Raw genomic sequence first — 26,009 nt, 5'->3', positions numbered from 1 at the left:
CAACGTAGTAGCCTAAGGATTGTAATTCCTGAACCAGTTGTTGTTTCTGGTCAGGCGACATTCTCGCGAATATGGCACCACGCGTGACCACCTTAGGCATTAGTTCCGGATAGTATTGCCTTATTAAAGCCCATGTTTTTCCCGTCAACGCAAACACATACTTGTTCTTAGAATATTGCACCCTGCAATTATCCGACACATATTTATATATAAAATGTATAATAATACATAATCGAAAAAGGAGATACTCACTCGTCCGAGAGATAATTTATATCGTTCTCCAACTTAGCGTTACCGAAAGAGCCGCTCTCGACGGTTTCCAAGCTAACCACGCTGTTCAGATCAGTCATCTCGCTAAGATCGGCCTGGCCGTTCGGTGAAACCGGCGGCGGTTGACTGTCGCTCTTCGTGAAGTAAATTTGCGGCTTTAGTAGATTCTGCTGGATCATCGAGACAGCGATTACTGGCGTGCCCGGTTTCACTATATCGCAGTCCCTAGCTACTGAGAGTGCGGTTAATATATTGTCGCCTGTCACCATCACTGTTTTGATACAGGCAGTATTCAGCTCGGCGATCACTGGCGAGGTCTCTGGTTTTAATCGGTTCTCCATAATTATAAGCCCCAGGAAGGTCAAATCGACCTCGGCGGCCTCGCGATTAATACGTTGCACTTTGGCGTACGGAAGACGATTCAAAGACTTGTGCGCGATGGCAATCACTCGATAACCTTCCGATGTGTACTCTTGCAAAACGGCCGCAAAATCCGGAGGAACTGGAAAAAAGGGTGTCATTGCGTTTATTGCGAGGATTACAAAACACAGAACAAAAAGTGTAATCATAAAGAGAACTCACTAGATTCCGCTCTCGAGAGACTAAGGATCATTTCCGGACTGCCCTTACAATAAAGATCGTAATGGTTAGCACCTAGTGTCCTGGTAATTACGCTCATCCTCTGAAGACTCGATGTGAAGGGAAACTGTCGAACGATGCCCACCTCCAACCCTTGCTCGAGTTCCGTCGTGGAATCATCAAATCCAGCGTCGTGGAGATTGTTAAGAGATATAGCGTCGATCACATCGGAAGACATGGAGTTTTGTCGAGTGAGTGTACTGCCCATATCACTAGGCAATCTTTTGAGAAGCTTGGAGTCTTTTGCCGGCTTGACGATCGTCGGGAAGAGCATAGAGAACTTGGATGTGTCGGATACGTCAGGTTCTTCCAGCGACCATCCGGTGGATTCGAACATTTTCAGGTCGAGCGGATCTCCTACCAGCTGATTATCGATTATGGTGATCCCGTGGCACGTAACCATCCCGATAAGAACCTCGGACAGCGGCAAACTAGTAATGTCTTTCATCGGCAATTGGAACTTTCTGTCCGAAACGGTCACCACGCCCCACATATCCAGACCGTCCTCGGTCAGCGTTCCAGTTTTGTCAAAGCAAATGCAATCGATGGAACCGGACACGTTGATCGTTCTCGGACTCGTGCAGTATATCTTTTTACTTTCCAATCTACTCTGCGCAACCAGACGTCCGACTGTCATGGCGGCTGGCAACGCCGGTGGTACGACGATAGTGATAAGATCCAACGCTTCCAGAGCGATATGCCTGCTATGAATGCCTCTCATAACTTTCGTTATAACAGTATAAACAACGCCGAAAGTAGCTATGCACCCCAGCAATATGACAAACTTGTACGAGTCCTGTTCAAACTTGAAATCTACGGGCGGAGGATACATGATGGACCGCACCAGGCCGCCTTTACTGGTGTTGAAACCTGTTCTGATAACCACTGCCAACACCTAACGACACAAAACACGCCAGAGATGTTTTTACGTTAATTATATATTATATTATGAATTTATGGAAATAAGAACAAAATATTAATTTACATTTATGTTAAAAATATTTCTGAGCACTCTAAAAAGCTAACATACTTTTTCACTGCCATAATATCTTGTCTGAATAATTCTGGTTCCGCAGAAGAGCGTATGCCTGGCGTGTTCTTTGGTATCGTATATCACATCGTTGGAGGAAGGAACTGGTGTCTTCGTGACGGGCACGGATTCTCCTGTCAACATGGACTCGTTGAGAATACAGTTTCCCGTCAGCAAGACGGCATCGCATGGCATCAGGCATCCGTGAGAAGGAATGATCAAAAGATCTCCAGGAACTAAACGTTCAGCTGGCACTGTTGCCGTTTCACCGGTCGTACGGTCACGCATGACGGTAGCGACGTCAGACGAATGCACCGTCGAGCGTAAATTTTGTTGATTCTGAGATGAGGGGGTAAATGTTATTTTTGTCGCAATTAAATCGAGGCTAATTATAGGATGATTAGCAAGAAATTAAAGTAGAATCACTCACCCGTCGTGTCTGGAAAACTGCCATTATAATGCCGGCGCTTGACATCGCGAGAATGACCATGGCGTAGTAATAATAGTCGTCGGCGATCCACAGACAAAAACTGAACAGTTGGAAGACGTAGAACGGATTAAGCACTTCGAGGCAGAGTAGCGTGAATATCCTTTTAACGGGAATCACAATCTCGTTATTGCCGTAGACATTACGCCTGTCGATATAAATCGTCCAATTAATTGTACCACTTGTATGCAAATGACTACGATCGATCTTGTTAAGAGATTGATTCGACTTTTACCTCATATATTGTTCCTGAGAATCAAGACCTTGCGCTTGATGCAACGTGGATGTCAGAACGTTGGTGTCGAGGCCGCGCAGTTTTAAAAACTCGGATCTCTCCGAGTCCCAGATGTAGGTCAACTTTTTGCAGTTGAACGTGGTGATGGATGGCACCTCTGAAAATACCTCGGTGTTAATTACATTTGAAAAATATGTCCCTTTAGTCTTCTCGTTTCTTAAGTTAATTTAAAGCTTATTATACTTTTTATCAAGGAAAGATATAAATACAAAATAACACGTACGTCAATAACAAGATTTTTTTAAATTCCATCTACGTGCGTCTTTTTTTTTTTTTTTTTTTATATTATAATTTAATTTAATTTTGTACAAGTTTCTCTTTTTCTTAAATTACCACCAACATATTAATGCTTTAAACTTACGTTTAAACTGACCGCCAGAAAGATGTACGGACAACATTGGATAGGTTTCCTTCTCTTCCTTGATTGTTATTGCATTGCCATCCCATGCTTCGTCAATTAGAGATTCTTCGTTAAAAGATTTATTTCTGTGGGACAAAATAACAACTGTTAGCATCGCCATTTTGTCGATATTAAATCACAAGTGCGAAGAATATTACTGACATAACTTCCCGCGCGGTCAAGGTTCTCAATTTCTTCACGTAATAACTCGTGTGTTTCCCTTGAAATCTTTCGACTAACAAAACAGTTTCCGCCTCCTCCAAAGGGCATTTGGAATGAGTGACCTGGAGCATCAGATGCGGCACCCAATGAAAAATCAACCTCAAAAGACCCCCGGTGATGATAATCAGGAACCAGATAATAATGGTCCATACGCGACTCCGTCTGTAGCTGAAAACGAGGGGAGATTAAGCGGGTTACGCGCGATGAAGGAGATTTCACTTATGATTACGTGACGTAACGTGCGAACAGCTTACCCGTAAATTTCCATCTGGTCCTCCTCGCCAGGATTAACGTAATCTACGCCATTCTTTAAATGTAGAAGACCCCCGTTGGCCCTGGTACCTGAAACGATGTCAATAGTATTACAATGAGTTGCCATTCGCGCATTTGACTGTCCTGTCGACGAACGTTCGCGTTCGCGCTTGTTTATGAATCGCGGATTTTATTAGACTGATACTTTCTCTTCACGTTTCGTAAGAATCGCTTAACTTGTTATTAAAGAAACATGAAGTAAGAGTAGAGTGAGCGCGTGCAAATCGCGACGTGTTTCTGACGACAACGACGTCGTCGAGTGACCTTTATAGTCTCGACCGTGTTAAATTATGGAGAACGAGAGAGGAAGTTGTACAGTCATCAGCAAGGATAGTTGCGTAATAAAATAGAAACTGCCTAGACTAGCGTGTTTATTTGATGTCAGCGGTATCAATGACCAACGAAACGTGATTGTCGATTGTGTTGTGAACGAGTCGTGTCTGCCTTTCCTTCCTTCCTTGTTTCTTACCCTCCAGCAGTTCCGTTTTTTGCTCACGTTGATGCTCGTTCGCAATAGTGGCGTTGCGACCACCAAAGACGCTGTAAGCATTTCTGGCAAAGCTCAGGTTTAGCTTGCTCGGCGTGGGCGGCATACTCGCGATTGGAAAAATTGCGAATTGATCAAAGGAAAATGAAATACGAGTACTGGACGAGATGAAAAATCCTTTACGTTGCTCTTGCACGTTTCTTCGTCCTTGACTGATGAGAATTATCGAAAGTGCAGATTGCAGGGAATTTACAGACTTTCCCTCGACCTTCCTCCCACGCTATCTTCACTACTACATATTATTTTAAGCACTAGCCTTAATGCCTAAAGAATTATTGTCTATGTGACAACTCTTCAAAGGTTGCTCGAAATCGCTCGATGCGCGACAGAGTTTCGTTCACCCCTACGTGACCGAAAGTTCAGCCGAGTCAGTCAAAGACACAAAGGGAAAGAAGAAGAGGGAGAAGGGGATTGCCAAAGACGATCGGTATGTTGCACGGTACGACGAGATACGATGAGAATCGCTCAAAACAGTTATGCTCCTGGGGACGTTACCCCCGTCTGCTACCGACACCGATTGCCCGCCATTTCGGGATCCCTCTTCAAGGTTCTCGCGGCGGGTCTCGATGGCGCGTTCTCCGGCATTTGGCCGGCATCAAGCTGGTATAAGCGATGCGACACCGATGACGATAACGTAGGCGTTACCCTACGGATCTCGAGGGCGATTACGATCGTCGGGAGAGCGACAGGTGAACGAGGATGCTGATGAGCGAGTGACGGTAGCTGGTGCTATCGCTTCGGACCTGTCCTCGGCTTCCTGGATTCGTGTCAGTCGCCAGGATCGGTGAGCTTCCGCCAGCCAATTCGTGGCGTGATCGCCGCCCGTTCACCCTCGCTCATGCCGCGTTTCAGGCACACCAGGTCCGAATCTACACCCCTGCCTGCGGAGCCGGCCCGTAGCGGCCGCGGTTGCGGCTGCGATCGCGGCTGCTGCGCTGCTGATGCTAGATCAGGGTAACGGCAGGCCGTTACTCTCCTCTTCGTCCCACCTTTGGCCCCCGAGGACAACGATGATCCGGGATCCGTGCGACCGCACGCGGCCGCTGAGCTAGCTCCTATCGCCTCTCTTATGTGCTCGTGCCTCCCTTGTGCTGCTCCTTGGCGCGATCGCAAATACATTACGGGTTATAGAAGTATCCGGGGTTGCCGTCGGGATATCTCGAGCGGCAGAAAGGTCAGTAGTTCTTCGCGCGCACTATATGCACCCGGCTTTTCTCCCCCTTGAAAAAAACCCGAGAGTTCCTTCTTGTCGCAAAAGAACAATATTATTTCGCGTTTGATCGCGAGTTGAATCAACGAATCGCGAGCTTCTTCTTTCGATCTAATCGATCGATACCAAGAACGAGTTACGCGACGTTACGGCAGAGAGTGCTCTCGGAGATTCCACGAGTCACGAATCTATTAATACACTAATGATCGCGTCAACGGTGACGTCTCAGAGATAAGGAAAGCGAGCGACGTAGAAATGATCGGCGAAAATCACTTTTCTCTATGACACAGATCAGACACTTTTGCGAAAAAACGCACGATTCGTCCTCGCGGAAAAAACGATGACAGCTTTCGTTTTGTTGCGCAATTCTTTCAGATGATCCGTTTAAACTCTTCACCCTCCTCGGGACTTCTAAGTACAGAGAACACAGTGCGATAGTTTGTGTCTAGCATCTTACTCATAGTGCCGGTACACGTTCGCGCTGACACGTGGTAGTATGGTATCCCGGTTCCGATCACCCGCAAATTAGGAAACGGAAAAGAAAAAGCCACTCTCCTGCGAGAAGTCACTTTGCGCGCTGATGTTTCCTCCACGTGGCGCTCATCCGTAGTGCGGTGTCGTCGTCGTGGCCAGCGGGTCGGAATGCAACGAACGCTGGCAGAACGTTCGTTCCTCACAATCTTGCCACGTTCTTTTCCTCGTCAGCCGCGTGCAATTCCAATTCACAAAAATGTCACTCTAAGATGGCGGCGTTGCGCAGTCGTTTCGGAGTTCAGCTCCGAAAATGCTCATCTTCTAACTCAACTGGCCGCACGACAGATCCACCTTCGTGAGACTGGCCGACGATGTCGCTCGGTCGATCAGCGAGCGATCACCGAGAGACTCCGTCCAAGGGAAATTTTTCACTGAAAAACACACGCGAGTTTGAAGAGCGCGAGTTGAGAAGATGCCCGGTTTAGCTGCTCCGATTTCCAACCAGCCTCTCAACACGAGTGAATCGAATAAATCGCCTGGTACGACCGACCGAGACCAAGACTTGCGCCCTGAGTCTGCGTAGCAAAACTGGGGTCGCAGGGATGTGTCTAAATAGGGTGCCCTGCCTGAACAAATCCATGAGTTAGATGGAGTTCAATGCTCTGGCAGCGGTGACTAAAAAGTATTGACACATTGCTTGCTGCATTCGCTTTTATCGTGCGGTGATTCACTGTTTATTAAGAGACCGCTAGATAAGGTTTATCGAACATTTATATGTTTTGTTTACGCAAAATTAAACCCATACCGCCAGAAATGTGAAGAAAATTACTGACGTTGTATATGGAATACATCGTGATCAGTTGTATAATGTTTTTTAATCATTCCACGTTGCAACGCAGTTATTGTCGATTACAAGATATATATTACATGTCACGAGTTTATCATAGTTTTATCGCTCGCTATATCGTTGATTGTTTAAAACATCTCGTTACATTCTCAATACAACATTTATCGTGACATAATAAGTCATCCGGAGCTGAGCTCTTAATATGGTTTTCTTTTTATTGTTATTCCATTATTTAATTAGCTTCGAATTGAAATGCACAGTATAATGAAAATTATTGCGCAAAAAAATTGTCCTCCATCGATTCGAAAGATATCAATATAAATATTTTTATTTTCTTCGAAGAAGACTGAGCTGAATATAGAGTACGTGTCAAATTTCCTTTACGCGGCTCCTGTCCTTGTATAGCCGTACCTGGAATTTCCCCTACCAACAAGCTCAACTTATAACGATGACGAGCGTCAAATATGCCGTCGACGTCGACCATGACTCATTTTTCACAGGCGCCGGAGCAACCGAATTTCCTCGTCGACGTCCCCTCTATCACGATTCTACTCTTGCATCCGTTTTTCCTTTCGTCACAATTCTGGCTTCCGGTTGCAAGAGTATATGCTGCCTTTTATATGTCCATATATAGTTGCCTCACCATATTGGCCATCTTCCTCGATCTAACTTGGTCTCCTTGTCTCTCGCATTGTTGTTTCCCTCGCGTTCCCTCGCGTCTCACCGAGTCCCATCCTTGGAATATCGAACGAGCCGACCCTCGTGGCTTACACCTCGTTCTAGCTAACTCGTTACTATCTTGACAACACGTGCTCGAAATATAGTACGTTTGTGAAGCTTCACTCTGGTCGAGCAGCTGTGAGTCGTTTCGGAGTAACTCTTGCTGATATCTATTATTAATGATATGCGAGAATTCTTGATTTAATTTTAGTTTTTAAAAACATCTTATTGTTGATGTCAAAAGTTATAATGATAAATGATAAATCTTATGTCGATCGTACATGATGCAAATAAGGAAGAGTTAATAAATCTTAACCGCGCCAGTCGTGAAATTTGCTTTCGTTTGCAGTTACAATGATTTCAGATAAGCAGATAAAATTGCGTGAGCATTTATATTCACAGAAACTAACACATTGCGAACTGTCGGTTCGATAAAAAAACATATATATACCGCTTATCTGTATGTAGGATCACCTTTGTGCTAATTACACTTTCGCGGTAATTATGATGACGGCATTTAGAATTCACGATAAAAGCTCGCGATTAAATGATAATCAAATATCGGATAAACTAGAGGTTTTTATCTCAAAGTGTGTGTGATAAGATCGCTAGTTTATATATCGTTGATATAAAAAGAAATGAAAGCAGAAAGATACATTTTTGAAAAAAGAAATTTCCACAACGAATAAATTCTTTTAGATAAAGGTAAAATGATTAGGGAGCCGCTTTAATTTAAATGTTAAACAGGAAATTAAAAGAAAAAGATTGTCGACGACAAAACACCGAGACAGTATTAGCAATTGAGCAATATTATTTTTGTCTAAATGATCGCGACGATCCATAAGGTCGAGGACAATGTCGTCCGTTAAATTTGTCGTACAATTGAACAATTCGATAAGATTAAATATAAGCGCAGCGGTTATTTTAAAAGTTGCGAATATAAACATGTAACATAAATTTTGACATAGACAGTTGGAAAATTTGTATTAAATTTAACAGTTGGAAAATTTGTATTAAATTTAACACATATCTCATGTTCTAAATTTTTTTTTTTTTTATTAATTTAATATATTAAGTCTAATTCAACAAAAATATATATAACATATTATATTAACATTATTTTCTCGTTAAATTATTACACAAAAATTATGTTTTAATATTAAATTATGAATTTTATTTACATTTATTTTTACGTTACATTTATTTGTACGTTAAAATCTAACGTAATATGTCATTATTTAACATATCCTTATCTGTTCAGCATACTTATATTAAATAGTGACATATTAAATAATGCGTTTTACTTTAACGTAAAAATAAATATAAATAAAATTCATAACTTAACATAATTTTTGTGTAATAATTTAATGAAAAAAATATGTTAATGTGACATTTTAAACATATGTTAAATAGTGACATATTGCGTTATATTTTAATGTAAAAATAAATATAAATAAAATTCATAATTTAACATAATTTTTGTGTAAAAAATTTAACAAAAAAATAATGTTAATATAACGTGTTTTATATGTTGAGAAGTGACAGTGATGACAGTTATTCTTATATATTATACAATAAGCTCAATATTCTTTTAGAAAATTTTAAGTCAAGTGTCACTAATAATACAAAACATATTTATTGTGTAAAATTAAAAATACGTGCACATTACATTATATTAAATTTAACTCTTTTTCAGTTTTAATAATTTATTTGACTTGAATTAACAGAAGATAAAAATTTAAACCAGCAAAATTTTAACGAGAAGACACGAATTTTCCAACTGTGTACGCAATATCATCAAGTATCTCAGAGAGAATATCAGATGTTTAATTAGGGAGAACATATATTGCGGATATACTGTCGGAATTGCGCAAAATATTGTATATACAATCATAATCAACACGTTTGAGTAAGGTTTAAATTATTAGCAAACAACTCTATACATTCCCTGCTTGGTTGTCGCGCCATAATTAAGTCTGAAATATCAAATAGAATTGCCGGTTACGTAAGAGCACAAATGCCTTTGATGAATGTGTATGTACACGTCGCGCACAAATATCTTGCACAGTGATTATTACTTTAATTGCTTTTTTTATTTTAAAATGAAAAAATTGGCGGAAAAGAGTAAAGACTTTGTGTAATCTCTCTCTCTCTCTCTCTCTCTCTCTCTCTCTCTCTCTCTCTCTCTCTCTCTCTCTCTCTCTTTCTCTCTCTCTCTATTTCAGTGTCATTTTGCAAACGAGGCGTTATAATTTGACCGCCACATCTTACAATAAGAATATTGTTAAGTGTACGATAAAAGAATTTATATTTAAATATTACTGCATTGTTATCATTAAAAATAAATTTTTGAGCTATAATATTTGGTGAAACTTGCTGCAATTGATAATTAATATTTTTTTAATGACATTTAGAGAGTTTATCTTTTTCTGAGATAGCGAACTGCTGACAAAGCTCATCGAATATTCGATGAAACGTGCTTTCTCAAAAGAATGTTGCAAATCTTACTTTTGCAATTTATTACAAAAATATAATTTCAATTAGCTGTTAAGAATTATTAAATCTTTTCTTTCAGAGCCACTACTGACACTATATTTTACAGCTACTTTTGAACATTCGTTATTTTTGTTTTAGAAAGAGATAAGTGTCGTAGATAAGAGTTTCGAAAAAATCAGCAAAAAGATATAAAAAATTACAATGATTGAAAAATTACAGACTACAAATGTATTGCTATTATACTGCTATTACACACAACACTTTACTAATACATAGAAGAATACTTTCTCTTTCTCATTCACACATTCTAGTCACTATGTCATTTCGGTTACAACATTATTTATATAAACTTGATATTTGCTTAGTAGTTTATCAAAACATGTCAAAACATGTAATATGCCGATAACCATGCGCCTTGAACATTTATAAAGATGGTTGCAACATGAAATTATGTCAGTTCATGAATATTTAAATAAGTTCTGTCTCATAAATAAAAAAAAATAAATACAAATCTAAAATAAGATTAATCTTCAAAAATGTTAATACATATTTTTCTGATATTTTAAAAATATCAATTTTTTTTTAAGACTGAAAAATTACAAAAATTCTGAAATGTAAAAATGTTAAACATACAAATAATACATATAGAGTAATCAGCCTTTTAAAATGATAATTGAAATGTGTTAAAGATTCCAGTCATAAGGCCGAAAGATCAATCAATGGACGTAGATCGACAAACGGAGCGAACGTTCGATATGACAAGAGTTACGAGCTTACTATAAATCATACTTTAGTTTCTCGAATAAACGAGAAGTCTTACCGTTCGCCGTTGTATCCATCTTGGTGTCGTATGAAGATCGACAGCCGGTCGATACGATTTTCCTCGCGATCTTTGATCTATTTCTTTGCGAAACAGACATTCACTTAGTCTTCAGGCTCGAGCTGTCACTATGTACTGCGTTTACGAAATTATTTAGGCTTGTGGAGAATTTGGTGCAGAAGAAAATTTAAGATCGGGTGGGGGGAGGGGGGAAGGAAGATTAAAAAAAAGAGCACCAATTTCTTTAAATCACCAATCAAAATTCCGACAACTGAATCCTACTGTATCTCTCTCTCTCTCTCTCTCTCTCTCTCTCTCTTGGTGTTGATACACTTATATTAATTGAACCGTTGATATCAAATAAAGGTTACATAATGTAAGAACGTAGCTCAAAAGTAATCGGGGACTATAGAGTTCCCATGCATCGTGTGGGACACCCTCAGAGTATCGAGGGAGGCACGTGTCGCGAGCGATCCCTCGCGCCCGACGCGATCGCGCGACCGGGAAAGCGACGACGGCGACGGTGCGACGACGACTCGCCGGACGACACTGCGCGCCGATACATAAGTACTCTGCCGATCCCGTTCTCTTTCCACCAGACATACGACGTATGTACCACCGCCACTGTCGGGCGAAAGTCGCCTCCTTTCTTATCGTCGAGATGTTTGTCCGTCAACACCGATCTAGATCCGTTGAGTCTCGATAGCACGCACAGACGATCGTGATCGAAGGTCGTGACCTTGATGTGCGCCGATCGCATGTGTCAAGATGATTCGTTTGACAATTGTCCAACATATTCGGCAAATATTAGTACTAGTCAGGATTTATGTAAAGATCGATATCTTATCACTTGAATCGTCATCAAACGTCATTGATTTGATCGTTATGAATATTATTTTAGTTAATCAATATATAATCTCCATATAATTTGGAGCTCTGTGGTCTTCTGTTATTCATCAAATTTTACTAAAAACATTTCAAGTATATTAGTGATAAATATTAATGTGTGTTTGTACAAAGGAAAAAATTCAAATAGAAAACGTTTTATAATCCACATATCATTGCTTGAACAAAACACTTATTTTGAAGCACTATTATATATTATTGCTTATCTGCGCAAACAAAATAGCTCTATATTAAGTAAGAGAGAAAGCCTTATTGATACTGTGAGAGATTACTAAAGAGCTTTGGAAAGTACAGATATTTTCTTGAAAATAAAATAAATACAAAAAAATAGAGAAATATATGTCAAATGATGAAACTTTGAGTTTTTAAATATAACATTGCGTATGGTATAATATTATTTACAATAAATATAAAATTCTTATAACAAGAGAAAGAGAGAGAGAGAGAGAGAGAGAGAGAGAGAGAGAGAGAGAAAGAAAGGAAAATAAAAAATATTTCTACAAATGGGAAAAAAACATTTATACATTATATGGGAATCACCAAAGAGGCATAAGTAAAAATAAGTAATACGTACCATCGACGGTCTTTATTCTCTAGGAGAATAATACAATGCATACGTCGTACTAGTTGACGTCAAGACTGATATTCAGACTCGAGAATATTATTCATATGTTCATCGATTGAGATGTAAATTTCGACGCTAAAACGTCACTCTATGTGTTTAAAGTCGAATTAAACACCCAATTGTGCTCTGCAACTCTTTAAATAATTAATTAACATAATAACAATTATATATAAATTATATATTAAATTTTTCTCCAATACACCCCATTCTTTCCACTTTTATCTCACGCGCTCTTGCTATTTTTCTCTTTCTCATCCTCATTAGCGAAACCAATATAATTGATTTTGAAATATTGTGTCCACATTTATTTTTAATTCGCATGTTATATTTTCTCTAGTTTCATATAATAAGCTTTCTTATAGAATATAAGCTTTCTTATAGGATATAAAAGATCTTTCTTGCAAAAATAATTTTATCATGATCCGTAATAAATATTATATCAACAATTAATATCTCACGATGCAATTACTGCTACGCAAATAAATACGTAGAATCAAAGTTAGATAGTATACTAGATCCAAATTCGCTTATTAAAATACCTACACGACAAATGCGTTTTCTAAGGATCTCGATTCACTCCTGTGAATTTTGCGAGCGTGGCGAACGACGACGAATTCTACTTCGGCGAGCTTTTAGAAATCCTTCTTCTTCTTCTCCTTGCCTACCAGGATGTTGTCGTGATAACTGATCTCTTGGCCGGCGACGGCGGGATGCAAATAATGTGGCTCCACGTCGATCTTCTCTTTCACGTCCGAGTCCAGGACCAGAGAGTGATGGGGTCCGCGATGTAGGTGCGGTTGCTGTTGCTGCTGATGCTGATGCTGATGCTGATGCTCATGCTGGTGCTGATGATGGTGCTCGTGCTGGCCTTCTTCTTCGTCTCTCTCGCTATACTTTTTGAACAGCTCCCGCAGCTTCTCCAAATCGATCTCCTCCTCCTCGAACTTGGAGAATTCCTTCAAACCGGATTCGTCCAGTTTCTGTGATTCTTTCAGTTTCTTAAAAAGTTGGAGGAATCGTTCATTAGTCGGAGCTCCGTCTCTCGTCGTGTTCTTCGAGGCATTCAAATTCGGATCCAGCAGCAAATCTGGCGTTTCGTGCGCTACGTTTACATTCTTGTCCAAGTTCTCCTCCGTCAGAGACTGCAGCAAAGTGTTGTAGTCCGGTTTGATTTTCGAGGTTTCCATGCAGGAGCTGCAGGAGCAGTTTGTGATAATCTGTACCTTCTTCTGCATGGTCACTGGATTATTCTGCTCGTCTTTGCAATCTAATGTAACCTGAAAGAATAAAAGAAATGATCCTCAAATTAAAAAAGTATCAAGAATATTTTAACTCTTTTAAGACCTTGCTATTTCGAATGAATTTGTTATCAAATTTACATATACGGTTTGATAAATGATTAATAATTGTGTTATCACTTGTATCTAATCGTGAAAAATATATTACGTGACAGGATGTAACTTAAGTGGTTAAGAGTATTATTATTAGATTAGAGAGAAATGGTAAACATATTTTTTAATTAACATGATAAGCTTCTTGTTACGCAGATGTAAAGGATTTAATGCAAAATTCTTGGAAACCACGAAATTATTAACAAAGATAAAAATTTTAATCATTAATCATGTTTTACTTCCTGCAGTTAATAAACTCACAGTGTGCCAAACGCTGTCCAAAGGTTGACAAGAATCGCAGTAAGGTCTTATGAGATCACCGGGTGCGGAGGGCTCGCTATGGGGGACCATATATGAGAAACAAGCACCGACGCATACATTATTGTCCAATTCCTGCGAAGAACACTGAGGCCATGTCACTACTTGCTTTATCGGCGTTGTCTTGCACCAACTATGCTTATCTGGATACAGCACGATATTGTGAACCTGAAGATTATTATTGAAATCAGTTTTATATAATATGTCTATTTATTTATACGTATTATACATATCTTTTTCAAAGTTATTTATGTTATGTATCTATTAATAAAAATCCGAAAAACCTCTTCAAATATACCTGCAATTTGCTTACTAATAATTATGTCAAAGTTTAATTGGATCTTTCTTCTTTGTTTAATATTAAGAAAAAAAGAACTTTAAGAAGAATTAAATAATATATGTAAAATTTTTCTTTCGTGAAAATTTTAGTTAACTTTGGGAAGAACTAAAGACCAACCTTGTGTTCACGATGAGCATCGAGCTGAGCGGAGTGCATCATTAACAACAACATCGTCGTAGACAACCGTCGTATCGTCCCCATGATTCCTGAAACAGTATAAGGAAACAGAAATATACGAATCTATCCAATCTGATCAAGATGCAGCAGGTAAAATAATTTAGATATTCAAGAAGTCACATAATTTTTTCTGAAAAAATGACAAATTTATGTGATCATAATATTGCAAAATTGTTTACATCGCCGAAGAATTATCGTGACGAGAATAGAACGTCGAAGAGAAGAAAGAGCTGGTCCTGAATGCAAATTTTGATCTTTTCTACGAATTGGCGAGACGATTGTAGTCTTCGATGTGCATGTCAGATGTCTTGGAAGATTGTAATTATCTTTTCGAATGAATAATAGTTGTGCGGCGTCGCTACAGAAATCATTAAGATAGATGCTCTCGAGCTTTCAGATTTTCAATGACCCGTCAAAATTGCATCACAAAAATTTATTAGTAGAACTCAATCACGGAAAGAGTCATACTCTCTCTCATTATTTATAGTATTTTAATGGCGAGAATTTTAAAATCGTGATATTTAAATATATTAATTATATTCTCTGAAAATAAATGTGTAAAGTATATAAATGTGACGTAGAAAAGATACCTGGATATAAAGTGAATATAAATTAAATGCCTGAATATTACTTTCACTACCGGGAAGTTAATTAAATGGTTCGCGCGAGCGACCTCCAAGTATCCGTAAAAAGATGCGTCGAAAGTTATGGTCCGCTCAGTTGGTTTTCGGCGCCAACGAAGGAACGGGTTCTCGTTGCCGGACGATGGCGCGACGTAGTTCATTCATAGATCGTTAGTTAAGGCCAATCCCCCGATCTCGATGTGGCATGCTCGAGTTTAAGTTTCCAAGATCTCGAGATAAAAGAAGTTCTTGTGTATCCCCGAAGCTTGGCGGATAGGCGGGAATTCGTCGTAGACGTCCCCGCCATAAATAGCGGCGGATTTAAAACAACGAACCTGAGATGCACTCCTTCCGGCGATGTAAATAATTTTAAAGCGAGGGAATGTCTGGATGTGAGGCGCCCGCGAAAGATAAAAGATAGAAGAACGTGCCCTCCATTTAAATACAACAAGCTCAAAAACGATGGAGAGATTAAGATTCTGCAAATAAAAAAAAAACCTTTGCCGTAAAAAAAGATAAAATAAAGTTTACACGTAACGTATAATTTATCTCCTTTAAGATATAATTTCAATATAAAAAGAATATACGTACGTACTTTAAAGAAGATAAGCAAGAGTAAAAAAATATTGATATAACAAAATCTCTAAAGATAAACATATTTAAAGAAAATAATATACACATTTCTTTATCAAGCGCCAAAAAGCGTTTCGGGCTTCAGATATGCTTGTTACGAGCCTTTCGACTTATCGAAAATTAAATCTTCCGCGATCCAACCGCAGTAACATCGATACGAGTGTCGAATCAGGAGGACGCGGCTTCCAATTACGTCGACTTTGTTGCTTTTACGGCTGCTCCGAAAAAAAGGAGCTCCGAAATCGTGAGATCCCACGACGTTGCATAGGTACTCTCGTGCGTCCGCCGTCCTTCGAAGGATTCACGTCCTCTCGTCCGGGGCCTCGTCAGGGACTCGCGAGCTGAATTCCTGACAACGGCAAGAATCTTGTCCCTCGCCGGACAATTGGTCGCCGGCATTTCCAGAGAGAGGATCGATTTTTCGTCTCCGTCGCCGTCTTGTTCACGATGTGCATTTCGATTCCGATCTACCACCCTTCTCTCTCTCTCTCTTTCTTTCTCTCTCAGCTCATTTTCTCCTCGTCTTCCTTCACGTCTCCTTTTCCTCCTATTTCACTCTTCCCTCCGTCATTCCTACGAACGCGTTCGGTTCGCAGGAAGATCTTTTTCTTCGCTCCTCAACACAACCCTTCGTCCCCCCCCCCCCCTCCTTTTATTCTCACGCAAAATCTCTCCGATCTCCCGTCTTTTATTCCGAGTTCCGAGAATTACAATCAAGACCGCGCCGATTTCGTGAATTTTGGAGAAGTTGATTGTCAAATGATAACTTGTATTTTAAATATTGGATTACAGAATCAACGTCAATTGTCGCTGTCGTCATCTGAGACGAGATGATTGATTGTTCGATAATATCATCGTCGAATAAATTTTCTTCTTGCTTGTGGGTTCTTGTTTACAGGACGCAACTTGAGAAATCCAGAGAAACGTATCACGTTTCAAAAATTAGGCCTCTCGAGTAATTCTTGTTGAATCACCCTGTATGGTTCGAGACCGCAAAGGTGTGGGGCAACACGATGCGGCCGCCCGTCTCATTTCTACGAGCGGAGATTTGAATGACCGAATAGAGGATGCAGCAGGGACGTACTCGAGAGAGTCTCGAGTCAATCCGAGACTTTCGAGATGCAACAAAACTATAATCATCGTCCCTACCTTTATCATTATATCATAATGAGGAAATAAAGTCAAATAAAATAATATAAATTTGATACGCAATCCTATTATCACGTCGACGGTACCAGTCTGCAAACATTTAACTTTATAATTCGATTATTGTCACGCTTCGCAGTTTTAATCGATATTTTTCAAACATTTAAAATTCATAATTTAAATTAATTAAATCATATTCGTAAACGAGACAAATCTAGAGAGAGAAAATCAAATATAAATTATTAACCAATGTTCAATATTATTTTATATAAGTATAACTCGGTACTAAAAAAAAAAAAAAATCACATTGCCAATGACGATCGCTGTCAATCTCAAAGTACGAATATAGGCATTCAAAGTTTCTACATTTCGCCACGAAATAAAGTGGCTACGGCCCTGTGACGGCCGCAGCCAGAAGTCCAAAGCTCTTTGTTGCTGCGCCACCTTCTCTTCTCGCCTCTGGGTCCGTGTCGGTGGCACGGAGGACCTACGGCCCACCTCCTTCTTCGCCTCCATCTCGGTCCCGTGCCTTCGATTTGCTCGTGTCCTCGAGATACCGAGAGAAGATAGAGAGAGATAGAGAGAGAAATGCGGCGAGAGGGAGCAGGAGGGCAATAGGATCAAAGCGAGAGAAGATGAAAGAAGAGAGAGAGAGAGAGAGAGAGAGAGAGAGAGAGAGAGGGTCTTGCACCCAGCCGCGAGATTAATTTGATTTTCAAGCAAATTTGACGCGCCCCCGAGCCTAGGCGGTGCCGGCACAAAAAGCGCCGCGCCTGTCCGCCCAAGTGTGTGCCATGGTCGAAATCCCCGACGGTTTTCCATCGATTCTTCTCTCCCGGTTGATCCTTCTTCATCTATCCTTCGTCGACAGCGCGGAGCCCGATGCGTTCGTTATAAAAGTGCGATGCGTATCGCAGGCGTTTTAGCGTTGAGAGCGTTAGATATTAGATCGTGTAGCAAACTGAAACGTCAAGATAGTTAACTATACATATCGATGACATCAGCAGTAAGGAAGTCATCGCGTTTTTCTTTCACCAGCTGCATTTTATTATTACGAGCGTTTTCTAATTGTGACAAATGATTTCAATTTAAGCTGAAATATATATATCGCGCGTAACGCTCTTCTATCTCTGTCACTTTTCGCATTTTTAAATTACGCGACAAGTAAATTGAACGAGGAAAAATATATCCGCACTCTTTTTTTGTCGTTACATTATTCGTTACACTGCCTAGAGCTACGTTTTGCGTCATAGCGTCGAGATATCAACGTATAATGAGGAATAGGAGGAAAAAAAGATGAAAAGAAATCGCAGTTGTCGCGGCATTTCGCCGACACTCGTAGGCTTCGTGATCGAAACTTTTCGATCTGTTGCGTCGTCTCTTTTCTTCGCGTAACTCGACTAAGTCTTCTCGACTGGTCGTCGACAACCATAAGCGACATATATGGTCTGGCATGCAGGGTCACAGGTCGAGCGAGCGAGCACCAGCGACGATTTGTTTCGTGATGAAGCTGTCCGCGGCGGGAAAAAAAATATTATTCCTGCCTCTCTCTTCTAGTATGTGTCAGATTCATGCGCACGCCAATCCATCCTGGGGTTCCGTATATAATATCTCGCCGGGAGAGAGAGAGAGAGAGAGAGAGAGAGAGAGAGAGAGAGAGAGAGAGAGATTCGGCCGTTACGGAGTTCAATCTCCCAAACTTAATGATCCGGTGTATGGCCGGAGCGATTCGGAGATGACGGCGAGTGATATATCCATAATTAGGTGTCTCGGCCCTTAATCTCCCCCATTGATTTTAATGAAAATCTCCACCTCTCGTTTTGACATACCCTAATTTCACATTTTGCCGGGACGCCGGCGCGCCCGATACTTTTCTTTCTATTTCCTTCTGTTGCTTTCCTTTTTTTTTTTTTTTTTTTTTTTTTTACCTTCGGGATATCGAGATACCCTGGGCGAACTAATAGATGGCCCGCGGATGCAGGGTGAGCTTGAAAGATCGAGCAAGAGTAAGAAAATAAAAGAGGAGTCGGCCGCGCGAGGGTGCGGATCGCGCGAGGATACCCGAATTGAAGAGAGAAAGAGAGAGATGAGGTGGGGCACGCGGGGCACGTAAGGGAGAACGAGGAACGGGCGGGCGCCGAAAAAAGGAGTTTGCCAACAGCACCGGGGGATGCCCTGAAAACACGCTGGACGTGTGGCGCCATTTCGGCTCCTTTTTTTTCTCCTTCTTCTTCTTCCTCGCCGTCGCCGTTCCCTTCGTGCGTGCGCCCTTTTTTTTTCTCGTGCTTTTGTTTCTTCGCCCATACTAATTCTTCGCGAGCTGCACGGCGTGTCCGGAACGCGTGTGGAGAACGAATCAACGGGGCTCGTGAGAAGGGGGCGGGGGAGAACGAGTCAAGCGGAAGAAACTTAACACGAGCTTCGCTCCATTCCTTCATGATAAAATAGTTTGTGTCATAAAAAAAGATTTAAGATTTATTTTTTCATTTGCCCAAAAAAAAATATATATATATATTTTTTTTTTTTTTTTTTTTTTTTTTTTTGTGAAATTAAAACATATATATTATACTTTTTTTCTTTTTATAAAGTTTCTTATCTTTATATATAAAGACAAAGAAATTTATTTACTCCAAAAATCGATACTGAAACAACATCATCGCTGTTCTTCTTAATTCAGCTTTTACATTTGATATCAAAAATTGAAGATGTATCGAATCTGGAAAGAAGGTAGGTAGGGGAGGGGGGGCTAAAAAGTAGCCCCGCGTGCACACGCGACTCGTGTGCGCGACGCTTTAAGGGCCCCCTTGGCGCGATGTGGTTGGCCCCCGTGAGCGCGCGGACCACATACCTGCAAACGAACGCTCTTAAAAGGGAGGGCACTGCCAAAGAACAGGTCGTTAAAATGTAATGACATTGTTGTTTTTAATGCTCGCCTCTTTAAAACGGGCCCCTTCGTCTTCCTCGAGCCTGCCCGCTACTTCTGGCGCTACTAAACCCCGGTCCGCCCGTCCCCCCCCCCTCCTCCCCTCTTACCCCTTTAATCCGCCCTTTCGCCCGCGGCCGAGACCCCTTCAGCACTCTTCTCTTTTCCTCGCTTACGCGAAAAACAAGAAGGGACAAATTAGAATTATTTGTCCACCTTCGATCGGGGTTGTTGCTTGAAAAAAATACCCAGCTACATGTTTCATCGATTCTTCGGAGAAAACACTTTTTAAATCTCGCGTAGAGAAAAATATTGTGAAAATTCGTAAACAACTTTTAAAATACGTTTCATCTGGAAAGTTTTAAACGTAAAAAAATATTAAAAAAAAAAATACGTCTAATTAATGAATAACAAAAATATTAAATTAATATTCACCATAAAAATGTATTGTATATAATTGAAGATATATAATTGAAGACGCAAGTGTCTTATTAAGAAAATTTCTTTTCAACAGAACAAGAAAAAAAGGGGAAAATTATTAGCAATATATTCCGTCGAAAGATCGATCAGAGTTCAATAAAGTAATTTTTCTTCGACGATACATTTCCACGCACGTGAGAAACATTGCAACGTTTGATCTCCGCGACTGACTCGGAATCGAAACTCCGATATTCTCGCCTCGTCGGACACCTATAAGATCGACCAATTAAGTTAGACGGTAGCTGTGAGCTATGGACCAATCGCGGACAGTCTCCGTTAGAAAGGAACCGATTATGGGTTCGCTACCGCGCAACAGTTTAGCTTGGAACTTAACTGTTGCGTCTAAGAAGAGCTATCATTAAGTCTGGAATAGGGGTCTGAGGGCATTTAGGATTAGTGGCCAAAGCGTTTTGGATAGGGTGCTTCTGTATCGCTCGAGTATTCGGGCCCCTCATCCACACTTTGGAAGAGAACCGCGATCGTCGTAACTCGATCAGCTGGTGTTGGATTCCCCGTTCCCGAAGCGGAGATATCCGAGATATCTAAGTAAAGATATATTCGCGAACTAACGAGCCTTGAAGCGCACCTGGTATTCGTTCAGTAAACTACAACACTCTCGGTACGATAGAAAAAAATGTTCTCTCAACAGGAGATGATGATTTGCGCTCTCTCGAGACGCTCACTAGCTCCAAAGCGATGGCGTAAGCTTAAAAGGAAGGGCACAGCCACGAAGGATAGGTCATTATAAAATGTATGTTTAAGAAATTCAAAGAAATTTAAGCTACACCGTTATTGTGCTCTCTGATAATCCTTTTAATAAATGAATTATTAATATAAACTCTCGCACTTTGAATGAAGCAAAACTTTCGCAATCCTCTGTCGATTTATTCAGAATTCCGAAGCAATGAGAGTACGTCGATCGCGCCGTATATATACGTATACCAACGACGCGTGCACATGTACGTCCATGCGTGCGTGTATATGTACACGCGCAGGAAACGCACGCATTCAATTCGCGAATGCACATGCACACAAATACACGCGAACACGAATGCGTTTCGAATTTCGCAAGAGACAGACGATCTCTCGCTGAATGCAGACTCTTTCCAGTCTTTCCGACGAGTCAGCGATTTTCGTTAGCTGCTCGTCAACAGCTGGATCAGATTCGCGTCGCAGCGATCGATGAAAGGGATTGTTACCATCTTAAAATGAATAATCGTCGAACGAGTCGTGGAGCGACGCTGGACTTTTTTAATCTATTACCGATCCGGGAAGCCTTGGCTCTTCTGCAGAGGGACTGTCACTCACCTCGGTTTGCACGTCACCGTTGTTGTCGCTGTCTCGCCCGCGAACTGCGCACCAACGCGTCGCCGGTTTTCTCGCGAGAGTACCTAGAGCAACAGGTATTCTAGTCACCGCTGGGGCGACCAAGAATCTTGCCTCTCTCGCAAGCGGACAGAGAGAGAGAGAGAGAGTGAGAGAGAGAGAGAGAGAGAGAGAGAGAGAGAAAGAGAGAGAGAGAGAGAGAGAGAGGGAGAAGGTTCGTAACCTCCGAGCTCTCTGTTTCCGGTCAGATGGATCCGATAGTACGAAAGATTGTGTACGAGAACCTCGACCTTTCAAGTACTTGGAGGCTTCCGATATCACAAGACTGAGAGCCGAACCGAGCTAAGCTGAGCACGAAACTGTGCTGCCGATCTCTCGTGTTCCGTTCTCCTTCACCGCCTCCCGCCCGCCCGCTGCCTCCTTCTCTTCTTCTTCCTCTACCTCCACCACCGGGTTCCCCTTCAGCTTCTCCTTCTACTCGCGGTGCGCGCGTTCGGTTCCCGTTCCGCGCCGCGCGTTCCCGTTCCGTTCTCCCTCTTCGTCGATCTCGCGCCTCGAGATCGACATTCTCCGCAGGTGCGACAGAGCTGAGAGAAAGGACGGGGGCAACAGTGAGGCGAGCGCGAGAAGGGGGAGAGAGATCAACCGTATGTGAGCAAGAGAGATCTGCTGACTACCACCTCTTCTCTACAGAAAACGCGTCGCGCGTACTGTAAAAAAGCATATCGCCCGAGGCGTTACATCGCGAACCAGTAAAACATGTCGTACGCCTAGCATCGCGCGCCTCATCGTCCTCGTCGTCGTAAGACCGGACCACGCACAATCGTCCGTTTCAAGGCGGAGCGCGATGCGGAGGTGATGAAGAGAAGGATTCGGGGATGGTGAGCCGAACGTCGCGTCGCGCGCCTCCGCCGACGTTAACGAGATCACTAGGGCTGCTGCCGGTCCGCAAGAATTCGGAGCCCAGAGCAGCTGAAAGCTGGCGGTTCGATCGTGCCTCCCTCTCTTGCTCTCACAGTTTCTTTCTCTCTTTTCTCTCTCTCTCTCTCTCTCTTTCTCTCTTTCAATCTTCGTCTGTGGTTTCCGATATCCATCTACGACTCCTCGAAATTTATAGATTTTTTTTGGAGGGTTCTGGAATTTTGCCTACATTTGTTCAAATTTATAAAAATCATATCTATGTACATAAAAATGTTGAAAACATAAATATGTCAGATCTTATTAGGAACTGAGAAGTTAAACTATGAATTAACTATTAAATAAAAACCGCCATTTGTACTGTTAGTTGAATATGCGCGATCATCGTTTCACTCAATCAATGCACTATTTTTGCTTGATCCGTTTTATCGCCGGTCCTAGGACGTCTTTCACATATTGCTGCAGATCTTTGCACTTCTTCTCCGTGTTTGTATCCTCGGAGCTGCCCCAAATGATCACGCCGTCGGCACCGAGGCTGGCGATCGTGTTGATTGTGTTCTCCGTATCTTTCTGTGCGGACAAATTCTCAAGATCAGTATTGATATTTTTGAAACGTTCCCTAAAGAGATCGAAAGAACTCACCTTACTAAGAAAATTATCTCTCTGATCTTGATACTTGAACCAGTGATAGGCAATAACTTGTTGTTTACGGGGACTCTTCTGCGCCATTCGCATCGCCTCCGATACTCTGCCCTTCACGAAGCCCACCCGATCTACCTCCTTGATCGTCTGCCTCAAGTATACGGAAGGCATGTGCACGTCCTCGAGTGTGAAGAGCCAAGACATTCTACGAAAATTATTATCCGTCATTATCCGACCTTCTAAACCGTCGACCGCTCCTTAATCGCTCTCCATGATTAGATAACTCAGCGGGTGTGAAACTGCAAGTCGCTCCGGTTTTCAGCGCTCTGTATTAGCCTTGACCTTGACCCATTTAATCGTAATTATCGTAATCTCGATACACGATCTTCGTGATCGTTTTATATCCGGGATGACATCGTAAATAAACCGGCGAATTAAACAATACGATCATAAATTTTATCACGCTATGAGGCGACAAGTTAATATACCGACTTGTATGCTAAACCGCGAGATTATCTATAAAGGATCCGTAAACGTTCCGTATAAAACATAATGACGCACTTACACATGTATGCTACTAAGTTATACGCACGCCATCAGACGTATTCGAATCGAAATATCGATCCGTCAGGCATATTACTCACCCGTCGTTTTCCGCCAAGGTCTGCTGACTGCATTGCGAGGTACGTTGGCCAGGAGTTTGATTGAAGCAATGCGGATAACCGTAGTAACCCCAGGTGGCCTTAGGCCGGAGCTTTTTTGCTGTCTTCAGAGTTTCTTCCATAAATATCCTGCCGTACTTCTCGAAGCGACGTTTCGCTTCCTTCTTGATGGCCGCGTCGCTCCAAAAGGGATGCTTTTCACGTTCCAGTTTTATGGACAAGGTCTTGTAACATTCGAGGGGAGTTTGGTTCCAGTTTTGCCGAAATATCGGTCGCCAGCTCTCAAAGTCTATTACACCGACGCCGCTGAATGACTCATCAGGGATTTGCTCGGTCAAATGTTTCCGGAATATCTCGAGATGTTTCTTCAAATCACCATCTTGGGGAACGCCACCGTTTCTTTCCGTCATAATTCCTGAAAATACCAACACTTATTAGAGTGACAACAGAAGAATTCTGCAAAAATCAAAGAGCTGAAGATAAGGATTAGAACAAGATGTTTGAAAAATATTTCGTAATCTTTTGTACCTAGATGCGCTTTGGAACAATTTTATTTTCATAACAGAGTTATTTTCGATTTACCATTTTTATCGGTCAACAACGCCGGAAACATTCCAGGATCATAGAGAATCGCGATCTCCTCGCCGCGAAATCTGTCATTTGCATTCTGACGAATTCCAAAATCCTTGAGATCCTCGAATTTCACGCCGTATTTGTGACATACAAAGCTGGGTACGTTCCAGTAAACGTCAAATTGTTGCGGGTTGCCTGTCTCGGGGGTCGTTGCGCCTAGACTGGGTAGAAACACGAGGTAACTCGTGGACAATGACACCGGTTAGATAAGATATTTTCGGGTCGTCGGATTCGCACGTTTCGCGTTTATGGAATTTCTAAAACTGGATTAGCAATTTTCCCATCAAATAATGCAATAATATATTAAGCGTCTAATAAAATGATAAATAATTAAGGAAAAAAATGAAATAATTTGCCTTCAGAAAAATGCGACTCTATAATAAAGTATATTTATAAATATACGTTTACAACAGATATTCATAAACAGAAAATACAACATTTAAAACTTAAAATAAATATTTATATTTGTATATGATAAACACCGTACAATTAATTTACTTAACAAGAGATAAAATTAAAATAAATTTCATGTTTAACAGATATTATAAGTTGTTTTAAAATAAATACAATTTCTTTTTTGATCAAATAAACTTCGCGATTTTGGGAGGGTTGAAGAATGTAATATTTTTTAAGTGAAATATACCCGAAAAAAGTGGCGGCCGCGATAGTCGCGAAGGTAGAGATGAGAAAATATTGAATCGGTAGCATCATGACTTGCTCGACGAGCTCGATGATGAATTTTCCTAGTAGATTTATATAGGCTCCGATGATAAATTACAAACTGACGAGTCCTAAGATATCGAGACGCTATTAATTAATCAAATTGGTAAGGTGGCGTCAAACAATGAAGATCCCTGAATAAGGACCTTCCACAATGATCAGACTAGAGTTAACGTCGTTAGTACACTAACAATAAGCGTGCGACTGAATTCCGCTCGATTTCAGGGCGGTATTTATTCTGTACATCGTGTCTGTCTCGTGTCTTCCCCACCTACTCATCCACGCCTCGTAGTGTTATCTGGCTCCGGGTATTGTTTGATGATTCGACGTTTCCGCCTTTTGCACACATTTTCCTTGGGCTTTTTTTTTGTCCTTTCTTGTTTATTACTATTCTGCTGGTACGTGGGCGCTGACAAGTCATTCATAACTCTTGATGGGTGCTTATTAATATTACGATTAAATACGGCGCGAGATCGATACGAACATATATCTCACCAAGAATTTCCTGCATGATAAAACGCAATATATTTTTTTACTAATAAATAGACTTTCCTTTTTCCTACAGTAAAAGTTATTTTTCACTACTTTAAAGCAATTAAAATTAAACAAGTAGCAAGTATCATTATTAAATGGCTACTCGCAATTTCAGAGGATTTTTTTCCCAGTTTCTTGCAGTTGCAAGAAATATTTTATTGAGAAAATATTAACGATGAGGCATATGTTCTTTTGACATGTAATACATATGTTAAAGAAGATGTAATTTACTCGCTAATTACA

General features: G+C 41.0%; 2 protein-coding genes across 5 annotated transcripts in view; both read right to left on the bottom strand.

The window, feature by feature from the left end:
- Anne (polyamine-transporting ATPase anne boleyn) overlaps positions 1-12,361 on the bottom strand; it is a 15,974-nt gene extending 3,613 nt beyond the window's left edge. The window contains exons 1-11 of one of the 2 annotated variants that reach the window (XM_072905082.1): positions 12,250-12,361; positions 10,770-10,904; positions 3,598-3,685; positions 3,284-3,511; positions 3,083-3,207; positions 2,662-2,818; positions 2,370-2,574; positions 1,940-2,278; positions 853-1,804; positions 253-772; positions 1-182 (exon numbers count right to left, since the gene is read on the bottom strand). In XM_072905082.1, coding sequence (XP_072761183.1) covers positions 1-182; positions 253-772; positions 853-1,804; positions 1,940-2,278; positions 2,370-2,574; positions 2,662-2,818; positions 3,083-3,207; positions 3,284-3,511; positions 3,598-3,685; positions 10,770-10,869 — 2,896 coding nt within the window. In that variant the 5' untranslated portion in view covers positions 10,870-10,904; positions 12,250-12,361. Of the gene's footprint in view, positions 183-252; positions 773-852; positions 1,805-1,939; positions 2,279-2,369; positions 2,575-2,661; positions 2,819-3,082; positions 3,208-3,283; positions 3,512-3,597; positions 3,686-4,124; positions 7,560-10,769; positions 10,905-12,249 lie in introns of those variants that run through there. The other variant, XM_072905081.1, reaches the window with a different exon arrangement.
- LOC140672695 (hyaluronidase) lies at positions 12,247-26,009 on the bottom strand. 3 transcript variants are annotated; one of them, XM_072905085.1, is made up of 6 exons: positions 25,156-26,009; positions 24,462-24,673; positions 23,862-24,294; positions 23,218-23,422; positions 21,881-23,145; positions 21,639-21,722 (listed from the first exon to the last, which is right to left on the bottom strand). In XM_072905085.1, exons 1-5 carry the CDS (start codon positions 25,221-25,223, stop codon positions 22,981-22,983), a joined length of 1,083 nt encoding a protein of 360 aa, XP_072761186.1. In that variant the 5' UTR covers positions 25,224-26,009; the 3' UTR covers positions 21,639-21,722; positions 21,881-22,980. The 3 variants fall into 3 exon arrangements, with proteins under 3 accessions (XP_072761187.1, XP_072761188.1, XP_072761186.1); XM_072905087.1 differs by lacking the exons at positions 23,218-23,422; positions 23,862-24,294; positions 24,462-24,673; positions 25,156-26,009 and adding exons at positions 12,933-13,577; positions 13,953-14,177; positions 14,467-14,555 and having other exon boundaries at positions 21,640-21,722; positions 21,881-22,038; XM_072905086.1 differs by lacking the exons at positions 21,881-23,145; positions 23,218-23,422; positions 23,862-24,294; positions 24,462-24,673; positions 25,156-26,009 and adding exons at positions 12,247-13,577; positions 13,953-14,177; positions 14,467-14,555 and having other exon boundaries at positions 21,640-21,862.

The sequence above is a fragment of the Anoplolepis gracilipes genome, chromosome 13 (assembly GCF_047496725.1).
Source record: "Anoplolepis gracilipes chromosome 13, ASM4749672v1, whole genome shotgun sequence".
In the NCBI taxonomy this organism is placed as follows: domain Eukaryota; kingdom Metazoa; phylum Arthropoda; class Insecta; order Hymenoptera; family Formicidae; genus Anoplolepis; species Anoplolepis gracilipes.
The sequence above is the reverse complement of the archived record's forward strand: the minus strand, read 5'-3'. Positions and strand labels throughout refer to the sequence as shown.